The sequence below is a fragment of the Astatotilapia calliptera genome, chromosome 7 (assembly GCF_900246225.1).
Source record: "Astatotilapia calliptera chromosome 7, fAstCal1.2, whole genome shotgun sequence".
NCBI classification, from domain to species: Eukaryota; Metazoa; Chordata; class Actinopteri; order Cichliformes; family Cichlidae; genus Astatotilapia; species Astatotilapia calliptera.
In genome coordinates, this window is record NC_039308.1 from 2,070,221 (window position 1) to 2,089,409 (window position 19,189).

General features: G+C 45.0%; 1 protein-coding gene across 1 annotated transcript; it reads left to right on the forward strand.

Moving 5' to 3' along the window:
- Positions 1-678: 678 nt before the first annotated feature.
- On the forward strand, positions 679-6,251 carry LOC113025060 (zinc finger protein 277-like). Its single transcript, XM_026172442.1, has 12 exons — positions 679-809; positions 1,331-1,544; positions 1,819-1,907; positions 2,021-2,103; positions 2,339-2,430; positions 3,133-3,243; positions 3,322-3,454; positions 3,579-3,646; positions 4,093-4,189; positions 5,235-5,277; positions 5,363-5,537; positions 5,732-6,251. The coding sequence occupies exons 1-12, from the start codon at positions 782-784 to the stop codon at positions 5,889-5,891; spliced, it is 1,293 nt and encodes a 430-aa protein (XP_026028227.1). The 5' UTR covers positions 679-781; the 3' UTR covers positions 5,892-6,251.
- Positions 6,252-19,189: the final 12,938 nt, after the last annotated feature.

The following is a 19,189-nucleotide window of genomic DNA, read 5'->3' on the forward strand; positions in this document are numbered from 1 at the left end:
TTAAAAAAAAACAGCTGACAGTGTGTTTTCATATTTTCATTCTGTGCTTAAAGGGAGAAAGGTTTATTATTTCTGCAGTATTGCTGTCATTGCTTTTATCTATAGTTTTTTTGTTGTTGTTGAGAATAACAGAGTGAGTCAGACTGCAGGATGAACACTGAGCTGTTTGTGCCCCCCAGTGGTCTTTGACCACAACGTGCTTCCAGTGAATTCCCGAATCCAAGCTGTGTGTCATCAGCAGCCACTCCACCTTAAAACTGACTTCACGTATAAAACTTGGGTCATTTATTTAAGAATTTGCACCATATCCAGCCTTCTTGTGCCCCCCTGTACAGAAACTCAAATGTTATTTTCAGACTTTTATTTTAGGGAGCCTTACACCTGTACACATGGTACACATTCACAAATAACGTTTCATTTAAAAATTTGTAATAGAGGGGAGGACACATATGCTAATGTAATGTTAATAAATGGGGATTTATGAACACTAAACTTTCATGTTCAGAGAACACGCTCAGGTATATCTTGAGGATCTGAGTGTTCATGTGATTTATATTCTTTGCTATATATATGCAACAACGTCCAACGTTACATGTTAGTCAACTTCATTCACATTAATTAACCTTCAGCTATCGAAACTTAAGTTTTTATATTTCCTTGAACCACTTGAATGCACCTTTTCTAATTCGTGTTTTACCGGGGGTCCGCGAAGGCGCTTCGTTGGCATTTTACGGCCTCCGATTGGTTCGATTTGTGTTATTTGCACCACGTGACACCAGACATGGCCGCCAGCGAGCCGAGTAAAGACGGTAAGTGTGACCTTTTAAACGTGTCCGCGGCTTTAATGCTGATATCTGGTGGTCTGCGTGCAAAGGTTTGGGTGTCGGTGACTCTCCGAGTCTGTGGGAATCCACAATCAGCAGAAAAAAGGCTAAAAAAAAATCAGAAAAGCAGGCGGGAACCCGCCCGGCTAAGCTAGCAGGCTAGGAAATAGCTGGGCTGCTAACTGTGATTATACAGCAATCTCTATATTCAGTCAGTACTGAGTCTGACAGCTGTGAAGTTTATTCAGGATTTAACAGCGTGTAAAGTCTGAGTTCGATTAATGAGTTATTTAATTCATTAATTTATTTATTTTTTTACTTTTAGATCATAGTTTTGTCCCCACGGGTGATGAAAATAATTGTATACAGACAGATTTTTGTAGATCAGAGGGAAATGCTTCTTCATGCCAGGCTGTACATTCTCGCTTCCGCTTGGTTTTGACTCACCTGGTCTGGAGTAGAGTGTGTGTGGTATATAAGGTGTAGTCTCTCTTCTGCTTTCTCAGGTAAGGACAGCATTCTGGAGCCGCTGTGTTTCCCCGATCAGCCGGCTGACACCTCCAGCCCTCCCGGTGTTCAATGTCCCGGCTCCGAGCCGCTGGTCTGCCTGTTCTGCTCTGAGTCCGTCCCACCGCCGCGGAAAGACGTCCTCCTCAGACACCTGCTGATGGAGCACAAGCTTGTCATCGCCGACGTCAAACTCATCGCAGACGTCCCAAAGTACGAGCCACACATGCTCCGGCTCACTCGTTTAACTCTCGGGAACACGTTTGGATGTTTTTAGCATTTGGAACTCGATCATTTCACCAAAGACTTCCTGTAATTATTTGGGGTGATGGGGGGAAACCCTTACCTTACAAGTATAAATATATACAACAAGTCCAGCATGTCCACGCCTGTTAGTGTGCTGCTTTTATGAACCGTGACGAAGTGTTTCTGTGCGCCGGTAAACCTGGCTGTGAGTCGGTTTTTACTGACGAGTTTCCTCCATCAGGTACTTGCTGTACTGGAAGGGCAGATTCCTCGAGCAGCCGCTCACAGATTTCTGCAGCGTCATCAAAACCAACTCCACGGGCCCAGTCGGTGAGTTCACTCAAACCCACAGAGGACCTGACCTTTCAAAGTGAACCACGAACACTTCCTCCAGCTCTGATTAATGACTCATTAAAAACTCTTCTTCCTCGCTGACCTGACAGAGAAGCAGGAGGACTACTTCCTGCTGTGTGACGTCCTTCCAGAAGACAGAGTCCTCCGAGAGAAGCTGCAGCAGAAACGACTGGTGAGGAGACGTGACACTCGGAGCATCCTGAGTGAATCTTGTGCTGCTGGAAGTTTCGTTTCTTTTAAACTTTATTTTGAGGCAAAGTCTGAAAATCAGGAAAAATCAGAAAAATTGCAGATTTGAGTGATTTGACACGCTTTGTGTCGTTGTAACCTCTGCACTTTAAATATCTGAGCACTCTGAGGTAGTTTTCTGAAGAATTCCTCTGAGCTCTTCTTCTGTGCTCCCACAGGAGGAGGTCCTGGAGCAGCAGCAGAAGGAGCGAGACGACAGCAGCTTCCATCGTCTCTGCATGTTCTGCAGCGAAGAGTTCACGGGAAACAGGTAAAGCGCCGCGGGATTCCCATCAGTCCTGGAAACCTCATGTGTGTTAGATGAAAGCAGACAGAAGGTAGAGCTTCCTGAAATCGTGTGACTAAAAGCTTCTTTGCTTCCTGTAGTCATCTCTTATGATCCAACCCCCAAAAAGCTGCTTTTTACGCATAATTCCATAAACATCATTCAGTGACATGTCTGAGCCTGAACCAAGAAGCTGATCTGAGACCAGTGCAGCTCCTCATCCTTCTTCCTCTCCTGCTAAGGGTCAGGTCTGAGACCTGTGCAGGTGTGCACTGGTTCATGAATGGCATGAAGGTGTGACTCACTGGTGTTTACCACAGTTCTTGTGTGGATCTGTGTCTTACCTCCAGTTAAGCTTCCATCCATCCATTTTCAGTCACTGTGTTGGTTCGCAGATGCTCGGCCTCCCTCTGCACAGCCACCACCTCCAGCTCCTTGCGGGAGGACGCCGAGAGACATAACCCGCGTCCGCTCCGGGTCTCCTCACATTTGGACATGCAGCGGCCCATGGCGAGAGAGGCTGCTTCCCTCTGTCTGCCACTATGGCACGCTGCGTGGATCTTGAAGTCTTGTCCAAATGGGAACTTCTGGACGAAGACCAAAGGACTGCAGCGCAGTGCTAACAGTGATGATGTCAGCTGATGTTTTCTTTTGTTTATTAAAAATGGCTCCACGTGCTGTTTCCAGGTCGTCTCTGCTGAACCACATGGCCAGAGAGCATTCCTTCAGCATCGGACTGCCGGACAACATCGTCTACTGCAGCGAGTTCCTCGACACGCTGCAGGACAAACTGGACAGGTACGCTAATCGTTGCTTTTTATTCACAGCGTTAAGTTTTGTTTCGCGCGCCTTTTCATTTTGCTCCCCTCGCTTCAGTCTGCAGTGTCTGTACTGCGAGAAAACGTTTCGAGATAAAACCACGCTGAAGGATCACATGAGGAAAAAAGCTCACCGCCGCATCAACGCCAAAAACCACGAGTACGACCGCTTCTACGTCATCAACTACCTGGTAAAACCCAGCGACACACTCGCCACACGCTTCCACGTCAGGATAAACGAAGCAGTTCTGTAGAAGCAAACGTACGACCTGAATGTATTGTTCCGATTTTAAAGCGTCCCTCCTGTCCTGTCAGGAACTGGGAAAAACGTGGGAGGAGGTGCAAAGCGAAGATGACCGTGAGCTGGCGGATGATGAGGATGAGTAAGTATCCTCATGTAGCTCTGTGAGGACGGCATTAACTAAAGTGTCCTGATGCATGTCATACACACTGCTCTGTGTCGTGTTAAAGGCAAAAACCGGGCCGGGCTGCACTTGCATGTAATACCAGCTTTTACCACCAGATGGTGCAGTTAGTGGGTGTAACGTTTATTTTAAACCAACACGACATCACCAGTCCGAGCACGCTTGATCTCCAGCGCTAACCAGGTGCTGTGAGCTCAGGGTAGCTGTGGATCAGGAGGTGCAGCGAAAGGTTGGAGGTTTGATCCCCGGCTCGATCCCAGATACTGAACCTTGGATTGTCCCTCCTGATAATATTCTTATTTACTGTGTCAGCCTGGATGCAAAAGTTTCAATCAAGTCCACTTCCTAGTCCTCCTCTGATCCTGTGTAAATGTCTGCTCGTGTCATCTCTGTATCGTCCGCAGTGATTGGTCGGACTGGCAGGCTCATCCGGTCTCTGCAGTGTGTCTGTTCTGTGATCACCAATCGGAGACGTTGGAGCAGATCTACGCGCATATGAAGGTACGGGAACGTAGAAGTTTCAGAGAAGGAAAATATCGTTTTCTGCTTTTCATCCCTGAAACGATTCTGCAAAGGCTTCTGGGAGAACGGAGACAGTGCACACTAACAGGAAACGATCTGCTTCCTGAGGTCTCTGCAAACATATGAATCCATCGTTCGCACAAAACATGGATTTTACTCAGAAAGTGCCCTCACACACAGACGGACCGAAGCTGAAGAGCTTTTAAAATGAAGCGCCTTTTATTTTGAAAAGTTTCCAAATAAATACATGATTGTCAAAACTTTAACGAGCAAATAAAAATGTTTCCTCGTTGTTGGGTCTGTTTCCACATGCCCCGCTAGTTTAGAGACTTATTCATCATGAAGGAAACAAGACATAACAGAACATCTTCAACCGGTTTTTCACTCGCTAACGAGGGAAGTCTTTGGTCAAGAACCAGCTCTTGGAGCCCACGCCCCTGTCCTGTCTCAGGCCCGAAGTCCTTCAAAGAGCAGCTTCCCCCGTAGCTATTTATTGACATGGCAGTTACAATACACAATACAACACAAGCACCTCCCACTGTAAAACCCCCCAATGGTTCTAAGACAAGGCTCTGTGTGTGTGTGTGTGTGTGTGTGTGTGTGTGTCATAAAAGCAGGAAGCTCACAACAGATCTGTCAGGATGCAGCTGCAATAAAAGCTCCCCCAGCACAGAGTGGCTGGAGAGGTCAGAGACAAAGGAACGTCTTGATCCTATAGGTTGAACTCAGACCGTACAAATTTAAGAAACACGATGACAACATTCAACAATTAGACTTAACACTCGTGAACAATAAATAAATCTAGGATTGGACGTCGACTGCAGTCCGATTTTGTCGTTGATTAAACGTTCTGGTTTAAAGTCAGAACCAGTTTCCCAAACGTGACTCTAAGTTTGTGCTCACGAGTGACGAGTTTACCTGAGAGGCAGAAAAGTTTCTCTCTGCTTTCTGGTTTTGTCATTTATGAAGTCTGTAACGGGCGTCGCGTGCGTGACCCTGACATCTTTCTGTTTTGTGTTTGCAGGAGGCTCACGGCTTCGACCTCCACCTCCTTAAGACCGAGCTCAGTGGGTGAAATCGCCGTGGTAATTCGAGCGCAGTTTGCTTCTATTTCTTCCTTCTGAGTGTTTCTAATGTTCTGTCCTCCCTCAGACCTCAAGTTCTACCAGCAGGTCAAACTGGTGAACTTCATCCGGCGGCAGATCCATCAGAGCCGCTGCTACGGCTGCACGCGGATGTTCGACTGCCGGGCGGACGCCCTGCGTCACATCGCGGCTGAAGGTCACGTGATGAAACTGCCAGAGATGTCCGCCTGGGACCAGCCGCAGTAGGTTTAACGAAGCGCCTGCAGAATTAACCAATGAGAGCGCGGGCTTTAAAGCTGGCGTACAGCTGCTGATGAACGTGGTCAACGCCACAGATGTTTACACTTCATTTGGAGTATTTTTATCAGCTGAGGAAAATGGCGTCCTTTTTGGGACTAATTTGAGCCTGAGCACTAAACGTCGTCTCGCTCCGCAGGTATTACTTCCCCACGTACGAGAACGACGCTCTCCTGTGCACGCTCTCTGACAGCGAGGAAGGCGACGGTGACGAGGAGCATCGCGGCGAGGAGATCCCGGTCATCGCGGAGGACATCTCTAACCTGAGAGCGCTGAAACAGTCCAGTGTCCTCAAGTAGCTGCTGAAGGAGCGAGGAGGCAGCAGCTAGGACCACAGACGGACACGTGTCATACGTTTGACTCAAAGGCGTCTCTGACGTCGGCTGAGCTCAGCTCATGGTGACCACATGCCACATGGCTGGAACGCAGCGGCACGGGTTTGAGTCCGGCCCTTTCCCTCTCAACTATTTCCTGTACGTCTCTACTTAGTAAAGATAAGAAAGGCAAAAGAAGAGTCCTCTCCACAGCTGGACACGCGGACGCCATGATGTCCGCTGAAACGTAATTGCTCTGCCTCGTGCAATGAAGCTGAAACATGCGTTTTCTTGAATATGAATTTTAGTACTCGAGTAAAAATGATTTTCTTTTGTAACTTGTAACTGAGCTGGATTCAGTGCTGTGGTGGACGAGCTCATCGTCAAGATGAGACGAGAGACTCTTTATTGTCATTGCACAGTCACACTTAGAACAACAGCACTACACAATTGCAAACTGTCCCGCGTCGGCACTACGCACAACACAAACAACACAACACAGGAACTTAATAAATGAAAAGAATGAGTGTATGTTTTACTGCACATTGTTGTTATTATTGTTGTTGTTGTCCCCTCAGAAAGCCCAGGGACGTCTCGTGCCTGAAACATCTGTCCTATTTGGTGTTTCTGTTGTTTTTCTGCATCGCTTTGCTGAGCGACACCTGCCGTATGGTGGAGCCGAACTGCAGCGCTCAGAGTTTTCACCGCGTCCTTCGCGTCCAGGCTCACGTTCACGAACATGCAGCACTGAGGAGAGAAACGAGAGGTCGCTGCAGGAACTCACTGCTGTCAAACTTCCTGTTTTATCCTCATTTCGTACTCTGGCAGGCTGTAGGACATTTTGGACAATCTATAATCTTCTAACACAAAAACATACAAGTGTTCACTGAAGTAAACACACAGAGCAGTAGCAGATTTTTTTTAAGTGTTTTATTTATTTTCATTTGCTGCTAACTGCTCTTTGTTCATTTGTAGTTTTTGTAGTAGGAAGAACTACAAAATCTACAAATAAACAAAGAGCAGTTAGCAAATGTAGTGCTCTCCACTATGTGAAGCCCTCACATGAATTTTTAGATTTTTCAGTTTAAGCCAATTAAATGAAATCCAAAAATTCAGCCCCAACAATCAAATGATCCCCTATGAGCAAGCACTCTGGCAACGGTGGAGAGGAAAAACTCCCTTTTAACAGGAAGAAACCTCTGGCAGAACCAGGCTCAGGGAGGGGCGGTCTTCTGCCATGACTGGTTGGGGGGTGAGGGGCAAAATTAAATAAAACATAAAGGAGAGCACAGCATATTTATGACAGGTCGGTGGACTGTGGCTCGAGTTCAAAAGATGCTCGAATTCCGCCTGAGGTGGTATGGACACCTCACTCTTGTTCCCGTACCGCTGGGCGCTGAAGATTTTCCACAGTTTGTCTGAGTTCTGCCATCTCTTGCCTGAGTTGTGTGTTTTCTCGACAGAGTCGTGTGTTTTTTTGAATGTGTCGTGTGACATTGTTACTGAGTTCTATGTGTTCTTTACTGAGTTCTATGTAGTTTTCACTGAGTTGTGCGTTTTCTAGATTGAGTTGTGCGTTTTCTAGCTCGAGTTGTGCGTTTTCTTGACCGAGTTGTGTGTTTTCTCGACCGAGTCGTGTGTTTTCTTGAGTGTGTCGTGTGACATCGTGACTGAAGTCTATGCACATTTCATTGACTCGTGCGAGTTCTTTGGTGAGTCGTGCGTTTTCTTTCCTGAGCTGTGCGTTTTGATGACGGAGTTCGTCTCTCGTACGGTTCAGTTGGTCTAACGGAGCTGCTCTTGCCTGTGACATTTTTGTAAAGGTTTAAGGCTGAAGGGTGTCAAAGGGTAGCTGTGTCTCAAACAACTGTCTCTTTCTGCTGTAAACTGTTGAACGAGCTCCTATTTATAGACTCGGTGGGCGTGGCAGAGAATGCGATGTCGCTGTGACAAAACAATGATCCTTTGATCTTCTCAAAGGATCATTGTGATGTCGCCGTGACGTCACGATGATCGTTCGAGAAGATCAAAGGAGCGCTGTGGATCATTCTGCGCATGCTCAGATCAATGAACGGGAGAATTATTTGTAAATACTTTGCTAGCTAACAAAGGTGCTTTTAGCAACAGCTGGTGGTGGTTCGTCGCTATCAACCCTTAAACTCGTGAACTGGCTCTCTAGCTTTTCGATTGCTGCTGTTGTCTATCACATATGTATTATTTGGAACCCAGCTTACCTGTAAAAACAGACACACAGCAGGTAACAGGAACTACTCGGTGCGCCAGCTCGGCACCACTAGGCCGTGTCCCAATTCAGGGTCTGCACGCTTGAACTACGCGCACTACGCACGGTGCGTACTATAAGTATGAGAAGTGCGGAAGTGAGAGGCTTGTGAAATAGGACGGTCTTGCCTTCGTCGCGCTGCTCAGGTTGCCTAGCAACCATGATACTAACCGCGAGAAACGTGTCATACAGCTTTGTGTGACAGAAACGAAGGAGAACATGTTTTGTTCATTTGAGACCAAAGGACCGTAAAACATGATTGTTGGGCTTCATTCCTGTGCTGAACAGTCATTTAAGATTAGCTAGTAAATAACAATTAGCTGATGTTGGTCATGAGACTAAAGTCATCTCACTGTGGTAATGTAAATATAATATGGCCAATATTAAAGTTATAGTCAGATTATTATGATATATTACAGCAGTGAGCTTGAACAGTTGTTTATATGTCCTATCACCTTAAATCTTCACTCAAAGACGAGTATCTGTGAGTGTGTATACAGATGTGTTATATATAAGAGACAAATATTGTTCGTTTAATACGTTGGCATTATTACATTTGGCTCAATGCTTACATATGTGTATAAAGCAAATGTACGAGCTGTGATAACTGTGTCTGATAGAATGAAGAGTAGACTGATATATGAAATATTCCTTTATTGGGTGAGAAAAATCAGACCATGTCATAACTGCTGTAAGTCACACAGAATAGACATCAGAGCCTTAAACAGGCTGACGTCTGCTAAATGGGTCAAACTGGGCAGAAAGTCTACAAACACATAACATCCTTATAGAATATGATGTAACACTATAGATCAACTTAGCTCAGAATATATAAAGCATATAAACAGTTACAGCAATATGATGCAACAAACACAGCAGCTACTGATCCAAAATCCTCAAAGCTTCATAGAACTGACACCAACATTTATTTTAGCTCCATTCTGCTGCTGATACAGACTTTAGGTTTCTGAACATTAAACTTGTTGCTGCCTTTCATGGTGTGTAACTTGAAGGCCCTGAGTACTCTGAGTACTTTCTCCCACACTGGAAACACTGGGATGATCACATTATGTGAACATTACCTAATAAGACTGATTCAGCACAGACAGTTCTGTTAAACTTTCCTAGCAGTCCTTCACAAACAGGGAACAGTCTGTCTATTCTCTCCATCTGTCAGCTGCTGCTGGCTCTTCCTCCTCCTCTTCCTCACACACTGCCGAGTTTGTCCTGGTGGATCATCAGGGCTGCAAAGCCTCACAGATGATGTGCAGCAGTGGGTCCCTCATTCTGTCCTCACTCTGGACACTTGCAGTCGTCACACATGGACATCAAATGTGTGATAAGCTGCAGGATTCAAACACAAGTGTAACTTATAAACACACGTTCATACTTTTATTCCACAATCAGAGAGAAAGAAACAGAGAGAGAGTGCAGGACAGACAGACAGGTGACAGTCTCAGGTGTACACACTGCTACACAACAGCACAGAGAAGCAGGATTTAGTGTTTGTGTTATTACGAGTGTAAACAAGAAGAGTTCCAGATGGTGCAGTGGACACATGTGTGACTGCTGTGATTAAAGCATCTTTCTTTCAGCTTAACGAGTGAACCGTCAGCTCGTTCAAACACACGTTAAAGTCCGTTTGGCTCGACACCACCGAACAGAGGCAGCAATATAACACAGCTCACATTAACAGTGCAGTGGATCCTGCTTGTGCCGTGATATTCAGGACTGCAAACCGAGCAGCATCACTGACTTTCAGCTTTTTGTGTTTGTGGATATATGACTGACTTTAATTATCCACAAAATCATCAGATTCTCTGCAAGATTAAGGTCGACTATATATATATTTATATATGGGGCGATCGTGGCTCGACCCTATATTATCACGCCCAAACCTCGCAATAATAGCGGTGTAACAACTTGTTCTTTGTGACAAGATAAACATGTCTCCTATACAAGATAAACACACCTTTACAATATTGACCACAGAAATGTACAATCAAGAACATTTTAACTGCTGGAACCATCTATTAAACTTCTTTATACATAAGCCATTTCTGTGACACTTACAGTATGTCTCTACCAGCTTTGCACATCTACAGACTGAAATCCTTGCGCATTCTTCTTTGCAAAACAGCTCCACAACTGCTCTGTGATGGCCTCAGAGGAGAATATTGGGAGCAACAACACCATGAAGTCCAAAGAACACCCCAGACAGGTCAAGGATAAAATTATTGAGAAATTTAAAGCAGGCTTAGGCTACAAAAAGATTTCCCAAGCCTTGAACATCCCACGGAGCACTGTTCAAGCCATCATTCAGAAATGGAAGGAGTATGGCACAACTGTAAACCTACCAAGACAAGGCCGTCCACCTAAACTCACAGGCCGAACAAGGAGAGCGCTGATCAGAAATGCAGCCAAGAGGCCCATGGTGACTCTGGACGAGCTGCAGAGGTCTACAGCTCAGGTGGGGGAATCTGTCCATAGGACAACTATTAGTCGTGCACTGCACAAAGTTGGCCTTTATGGAAGAGTGGCAAGAAGAAAGCCATTGTTAACAGAAAACCATAAGAAGTCCCGTTTGCAGTTTGCCCCAAGCCATGTGGGGACACAGCAAACATGTGGAAGAAGCTGCTCTGGTCAGATGAGACCAAAATGCAAAACGCTGTGTGTGGAAAACTAACACTGCACATCACTCTGAACACACCATCCCCACTGTCAGATATGGTGGTGGCAGCATCATGCTCTGGGGGGGCTTCTCTTCAGCAGGGACAGGGAAGCTGGTCAGAGTTGATGGGAAGATGGATGGAGCCAAATACAGGGCAGTCTTGGAAGAAAACTTCTTGGAGTCTGCAAAAGACTTGAGACTGGGGCGGAGGTTCAGCTTCCAGCAGGACAACGACCCTGAACATAAAGCCAGGAAACAATGGGATGGTTTAAAACAAAACACATCCATGTGTTAGACTGGCCCAGTCAAAGTCCAGATCTAAATCCAATCCAGAATCTGTGGCAAGATCTGAAAACTGCTGTTCACAAACGCTGCCCATCTAATCTGACTGAGCTGGAGCTGTTTTACAAAGAAGAATGGGCAAAGATTTCAGTCTGTAGATGTGCAAAGCTGGTAGAGACAGACCCTAAAAGACTGGCAGCTGTAACTGCAGCAAAAGGTGGTTCTACAAAGTATCGACTCAGGGGCTGAATAATTACGCACACCCCACTTTGCAGTTATTTATTTGTAAAAAATGTTTGGAATCATGTATGATTTTTGTTCCACTTCTCACGTGTGCACCACTTTGTGTTGGTCTTTCACCTGGAAGTCCAATAACATTGATTCATGTTTGTGGCTGTAATGTGACAAAATGTGGGAAAGTTCAAGGGGGCCAAATACTTTTGCAAGCCACTGTACATGCCAGCTGAGCAGCCTCAGGTAGTTCTCTAAAACATTTTAAATTATAAAGCTGGGTTTCACTACACCCTGAGAGGTCAGTGAAGGCATCAGCGAGCTCATTTACCATCTTACAGTCTTCCAGTTTGATCTTCAGACACTCTGTCACCTGTCCCGACTGCTCCTGAGCTGCTGCCTCTTCTGGACAGAGCACGCTGATCTACACACACACACACACACACACACACACACACACACACACACACACACACACACACACACACACACACACAGGTGAAATCTCTGGTATCTGAGGCACACAGTTGATGTAAAGGTAGGTTGGCTGTAAAAGGGGAGGAGCTAAAACATATATTTGAACTGTGATTCATGCAAAGCTACTCTAGTGGAGCAGAAGTAGAAACCCTTGATGTAATTCCTGTCTTCATGCGAACGTGCTATAATTCAGTCCGCACACAAATGTCCCCATGTCTGCTGACCTTGCAGACTTTTGTAAAAACTTGTGCTGTCAGCGTTAATCTCGTTAAAATGATGCTAACGCCATAACCGCATTAACACGGCAAATCTGCCTTAGCGAGTTATCGCGGATCGCCCCGTGCGTGGGGCTACATGGCACTAACGCATTAATGAGCTAACCGTGCTAACGCATTGCAGCCCACGCTAACATACATATATACATATATATACACGTGTATGTATATATATATATACAGGGAGTGCAGAATTATTAGGCAAATGAGTATTTTGCCCACATCATCCTCTTCATGCATGTTGTCTTACTCCAAGCTGTATAGGCTCGAAAGCCTACTACCAATTAAGCATATTAGGTGATGTGCATCTCTGTAATGAGAAGGGGTGTGGTCTAATGACATCAACACCCTATATCAGGTGTGCATAATTATTAGGCAACGTCCTTTCCTTTGGCAAAATGGGTCAAAAGAAGGACTTGACAGGCTCAGAAAAGTCAAAAATAGTGAGATATCTTGCAGAGGGATGCAGCAGTCTCAAAATTGCAAAGCTTCTGAAGCGTGATCATCGAACAATCAAGCGTTTCATTCAAAATAGTCAACAGGGTCGCAAGAAGCGTGTGGAAAAACCAAGGCGCAAAATAACTGCCCATGAACTGAGAAAAGTCAAGCGTGCAGCTGCCAAGATGCCACTTGCCACCAGTTTGGCCATATTTCAGAGCTGCAACATCACTGGAGTGCCCAAAAGCACAAGGTGTGCAATACTCAGAGACATGGCCAAGGTAAGAAAGGCTGAAAGACGACCACCACTGAACAAGACACACAAGCTGAAACGTCAAGACTGGGCCAAGAAATATCTCAAGACTGGTTTTTCTAAGGTTTTATGGACTGATGAAATGAGAGTGAGTCTTGATGGGCCAGATGGATGGGCCCGTGGCTGGATTGGTAAAGGGCAGAGAGCTCCAGTCCCACTCAGACGCCAGCAAGGTGGAGGTGGAGTACTGGTTTGGGCTGGTATTCAATTCAATTCAATTCAATTCAATTCAATTTTATTTATATAGCGCCAAATCACAACAAAAGTCGCCTCAAGGCGCTTCATAGATACAGAGAAAAACCCAACAATCATATGACCCCCTATGAGCAGCACTTTGGCGACAGTGGGAAGGAAAAACTCCCTTTTAACAGGAAGAAACCTCCTGCAGAACCAGGCTCAGGGAGGGGCGGAGCCATCTGCTGCGACCGGTTGGGGTGAGAGAAAGAAGACAGGATAAAGACATGCTGTGGAAGAGAGACAGAGATTAATAACAGATATGATTCAATGCAGAGAGGTCTGTTAATACATAGTGAGTGAGAAAGGTGACTGGAAAGGAAAAACTCAATGCATCATGGGAATCCCCCGGCAGCCTACGTCTATTGCAGCATAACTAAGGGAGGATTCAGGGTCACCTGGTCCAGCCCTAACTATATGCTTTAGCAAAAAGGAAAGTTTGAAGCCTAATCTTGAAAGTAGAGATAGTGTCTGTCTCCTGAATCCAAACTGGAAGCTGGTTCCACAGAAGAGGGGCCTGAAAACTGAAGGCTCTGCCTCCCATTCTACTTTTAAATACTCTAGGAACAACAAGTAGGCCTGCAGAGCGAGAGCGGAGCGCTCTAATAGGGTGATATGGTACTACAAGGTCATTAAGATAAGATGGGGCCTGATTATTTAAGACCTTGTATGTGAGGAGCAGGATTTTGAATTCAATTCTGGATTTAACAGGAAGCCAATGAAGGGAAGCCAAAACAGGAGAAATATGCTCTCTCTTTCTAGTCCCTGTCAGGACTCTTGCTGCAGCATTTTGGATTAGTTGAAGGCTTTTCAGCGAGTTTTTTGGACTTCCTGATAATAATGAATTACAGTAGTCCAGCCTGGAAGTAATAAATGCATGAACTAGTTTTTCAGCGTCACTCTGAGACAGGATATTTCTAATTTTAGAGATGTTGCACAAATGGAAGAAAGCAGTCTTACATATTTGTTTAATATGTGCGTTGAAGGACATGTCCTGGTCAAAAATAATGGATTGGATTTATATAGCGCTTTTCAAGGCACCCAAAGCGCTTTACAATACCACTATTCATTCACTCTCACATTCATACACTGGTGGAAGCAAGCTACAGTTGTAGCCACAGCTGCCCTGGGGCAGACTGACAGAAGCAAGGCTGCCATATCGCGCCATCGGCCCCTCTGGCCAACACCAGTAGGTAAGTAGGGTAAAGTGTCTTGCCCAGGGACACAACGACCAAGACAGAGAGCCCAGGGATCGAACCGGCGACCTTCCGGTTACAGATGCGATTCCCAACCCCCTGAGCCACGGTCGCCCAATAAAAAAATGACTCCAAGGTTCCTCACAGTGTTACTGGAGGCCAAGGTAATGCCATCCAGAGTAAGAATCTGGTTAGATACCATATTTCTAAGATTTTCAGGGCCGAGTATCATCAAAGATGAGCTTGTGGGGCCTTTTCGGGTTGAGGATGGAGTCAAGCTCAACTCCCAGTCCTACTGCCAGTTTCTGGAAGACACCTTCTTCAAGCAGTGGTACAGGAAGAAGTCTGCATCCTTCAAGAAAAACATGATTGTCATGCAGGACAATGCTCCATCACACGCGTCCAAGTACTCCACAGCGTGGCTGGCAAGAAAGGGTATAAAAGAAGACAAACTAATGACATGGCCTCCTTGTTCACCTGATCTGAACCCCATTGAGAACCTGTGGTCCATCATCAAATGTGAGATTTAAAGGAGGGAAAACAGTACACCTCTCTGAACAGTGTCTGGGAGGCTGTGGTTGCTGCTGCACGCAATGTTGATGGTGAACAGATCAAAACACTGACAGAATCCATGGATGGCAGGCTTTTGAGTGTCCTTGCAAAGAAAGGTGGCTATATTGGTCGCTGATTTGTTTTGTTTTTGAATGTCAGAAATGTTTATTTGTGAATGTGGAGATGTTATATTGGTGTCACTGGTAAAAAGAAATCATTGAAATGGGTATATATTTGTTTATATATATATATATATATATATATATATATATATACACATATATATATTTGTTTTTGATAAGTTGCCTAATAATTATGCACAGTAATAGTCACCTGCACACACAGATATCCCCCTAAGATAGCTAAAACTAAAAACAAACTAAAAACTACTTCCAAAAACATTCAGCTTTGATATTAATGAGTTTTTTGGGTTCATTGAGAACATGGTTGTTGTTCAATAATAACATTATTCCTCAAAAATACAACTTGCCTAATAATTCTGCACTCCCTGTATATATACACACACACACACACACACACACACACACACATACATATATATATATATATATATATATATATGCCCGTGATCAGGTACCCTGCTGGGGTAATAGGCTGGCCAAAGGAGGAGATAGAAGCCACTGACATAAAGACAAGAAAGCTCCTTACCATGCATGGAGGGTTTCACCCCAAGTCCAGCACCCTGAGGCTGTACGCTAAGCGGAAGGAAGGGGGCCGGGGACTGGTGAGTGTCAGCACCACAGTCCAGGATGAGACAACGAACATCCAAGAATACATTGGGAAGATGGCTCCAACTGACCGAGTGCTCAGTGAATACCTCAGGCAGCAGAAACCCAAGAAAGAGGAGGGAGACGAGGAACCATCATGGAAGGACAGGCCCCTGCACGGTATGTACCACCGGCAGATAGAGGAGGTGGCTGATATCCAGAAATCCTACCAGTGGCTGGACAAAGCTGGACTGAAAGACAGCACAGAGGCACTAATCATGGCAGCACAAGAACAAGCTCTGAGCACAAGATCCATAGAGGCTGGGGTCTATCACACCAGGCAAGACCCCAGGTGCAGGCTGTGTAAAGATGCCCCAGAGACAATCCAGCACATAACAGCAGGGTGCAAGATGCTAGCAGGCAAGGCATACATGGAACGCCATAACCAAGTGGCCGGCATAGTGTACAGGAACATCTGTGCTGAGTATAACCTGGAAGTCCCGAGGTCAAAATGGGAGATGCCCCCAAGGGTGGTAGAGAATGACCGAGCTAAGATCCTGTGGGACTTCCAGATACAGACGGACAAAATGGTGGTGGCTAACCAACCGGACATAGTGGTGGTAGACAAACAGAAGCAGACGGCCGTAGTGATCGATGTAGCGGTTCCGAATGACAGCAATATCAGGAAGAAGGAACACGAGAAGCTGGAGAAATACCAAGGGCTCAGAGAAGAGCTCGAGAGGATGTGGAGGGTGAAGGTAACGGTGGTCCCCGTGGTAATCGGAGCACTAGGTGCGGTGACTCCCAAGCTAGGCGAGTGGCTCCAGCAGATCCCGGGAATAACATCGGAGATCTCTGTCCAGAAGAGCGCAGTCCTGGGAACAGCTAAGATACTGCGAAGGACCCTCAAGCTCCCAGGCCTCTGGTAGAGGACCCGAGCTTCAAGGACAAACCGCCCGCAGGGGCGTGCTGGGTGTTTTATATATATATATATATATATATATATATATATAAATAAAAGAATTGGGAGAATTGAACAATACATACATACATGCACACACAGACATACATATATATATATGTATGTCTGTGTGTGCATGTATTCTTTTGATCTTTGGGCTGAAGGAAGGACAATACTCGGTGTATAAATGCTCAATCAACAATCCTTTATTCCATACAATTCAACACTTTAAGAGCACAAACCCTCCGGATGGGGAGACATGCATGCAGAGTGACACAGCAAATCTCAAACTGGTGGAGGGTTACTCAAGCTCTTATAGCCTCTAATGGGCAACACCTAGTCGTAAAGGCCTAAACATTCACATTCTTTCTCTCACACGGCGCCCAAGTTATGACCTCGGCTCATTGTTTTTCCTGCTCCCAACAAGGTGGTGGGGTGAACCTCCTGTGGAATGTGCTCTGTCTCCTCTGCTATCAGAACAGCAAGGCCCTGACTCTCTGCACACAATATTCTCTTCTTAACTCAGCAGTATAGTGCATCATAAAACAATATCATCCATTCACAATAAATCAGCAGTCTAATGTTCTAATATATGGTATACATATACATATGTGTATGTATGTGTATATATATGTATGTTTGTCATTGTTAACGTCACACCTAAAAACATAGCTTTTACTTTACGGTACAACAGGTATCATTTACCGTAATACCTGTTATATGCACGCGTGATACACAATAATAACACATAATAACCAATCAGACAGATTCATCAGGTAACATGAGAACATTCACTGCCTGGAACAGCGTATGGATGCTAGGGCTCCGGTGCACCGTCAGCCTCAGAATCTCCAGCTACTGGCTACTGTGCTGCTGTAGATGGAGGGCAACCAGCTATGTGATGGTGATTAACTTATTCACCACAAGGTGTCACTGCTGTGCTTCCCAACAACACTCACGCTACAAGGTAAGAGTCCCCTTTGTTGTGTCAGTTAGTGATGGAGACATATACAGGTATTTGCAGCAAACTATAATTGATTGTTCTTCTCTCCTAACTTCAGTGCAGCTTGTAGAATAAAAATATAAATGAAACTGTTAACATTAAAGCTAACAGCTGGCTGCTTTCACCTTTACTTTGTGCTACATTCCTGTTCATCAAAACATCATTGCAGACAAATAAGGTCTCCATGTACCTGACCTGAGTGCATCTCTTAGAAACAAAATATCACCTCTCATTCTATTGGCTGTACCTTCCAGTGTTGGGTAAGTTACTTTAAATTAGTAACTTAGTTACATTACTAGTTACTTCTATCAAAAGTAACTCAGTTACTTCAAGTTACTCGTTACTTTCAGAGTAACTAGTTACTAGGGAAAGTAACTTTGGTTTTACTCAGAATTCTCTTGTTAATGTGTTGCTTCCGTAACTGGATACCCAGCCAGACTGTCAGTCTTCTAGCTTGCTTACTTGCCACAGTGCACTGTGCCACCTACCAATAGAAAGGAAAAAAATAATGTGCACATTTCCACGAGAGAAATCCCACGCCTGATTCTATCCTATCCTGCTTTTTACATCCAACACAAAAACTGCAGTCGTGGTGCTTTCGATTGCACTCAGAACTCTGAAATTCTGCCTTCTGAATAGGAAGATGTAGGTAACACCAGACTGCAGATGAGCTGCTTACAGGGCTGGACTGGGACAAAAAATCGGCCCGGGGAATTTGACTAGAGACCGGCCCACCATTATAGGAAAAATCATAAAGCCTTTGAATGAAAATAAACCCTGTTGTGACAGTGATGTACACTGTTCTGATGGTATATATGCATCAATCTATCAATCGTTTGTTGTAAGACTCAGATAATTATTTTTTAAAAGCGAGACATTTTAAATGAGAATAAGAAAGAAAAGTATTTCTTTGTGCCCCCCTCTCCCTGTTAATGCCCTACATGGCCCCCTGGCAACACTTTGCTAGACCCGCCCCTGCACAGTTACCAGCTGTCAGCTACTTAGAAAAGGATCCTGGTGTTATTTGTCTCTCAGAAACAGTTCATAACTTCAACTCATTCATGTCACCTAAAAGGTAAACCTGTTTCTCCATCACCTGTTCAGCTCTGATGGTTCAGTAAGGACATCTCCTGGTTTCATCTTCATGTTTCCCTCTCACCACATAACCAAACCCACATCATGACCAGCAGCTTTACAGCTGTGGCTCCAGCAAACATCAGCTGATACTAGAAAGTAATATTAAATAAATTCTAACAACAGCTGATCAAGCTTGAACGTGCTGCTGTTGTTTATCCGCTGGTTTCCTCTTTCTGGCACAAAGTGGGCGATAAACAAACAACAGAGAAAAGCCGATCAGCTGATCATTGATCAGTTTCATGATTGAAGTAGAAACAGGAGAGGGAGGGGGGAGAATGAAAGAAGAAGAGGCAGCTGTGCAGCAAAGACACAGAATAACTGCAGCTTTGTCTTTTTCATTGTAGCTGAATTACGGGACAAACTGTTCCTTTTCACCTCAATAAGAAACGCGTAATATTTTCTCTGAATACCAGACGATTCTGTTTTTTACGGGACGGTTCAACATCAGTAACATAGCACCACCCAGCTGTATAGAAACCCTGTCATGCTAGCTAGCACGCAGTA

Coding starts and splice junctions, on each gene's coding strand:
- LOC113025060 (XM_026172442.1), top strand. CDS start 782: ATGGCCGCCAGCGAGCCGAGTAAAGACG. Junction 810..1,330: donor CAGCGAGCCGAGTAAAGACG/GTAAGTGTGACC, acceptor CTGCTTTCTCAG/GTAAGGACAGCATTCTGGAG. Junction 3,455..3,578: donor TCTACGTCATCAACTACCTG/GTAAAACCCAGC, acceptor CTGTCCTGTCAG/GAACTGGGAAAAACGTGGGA.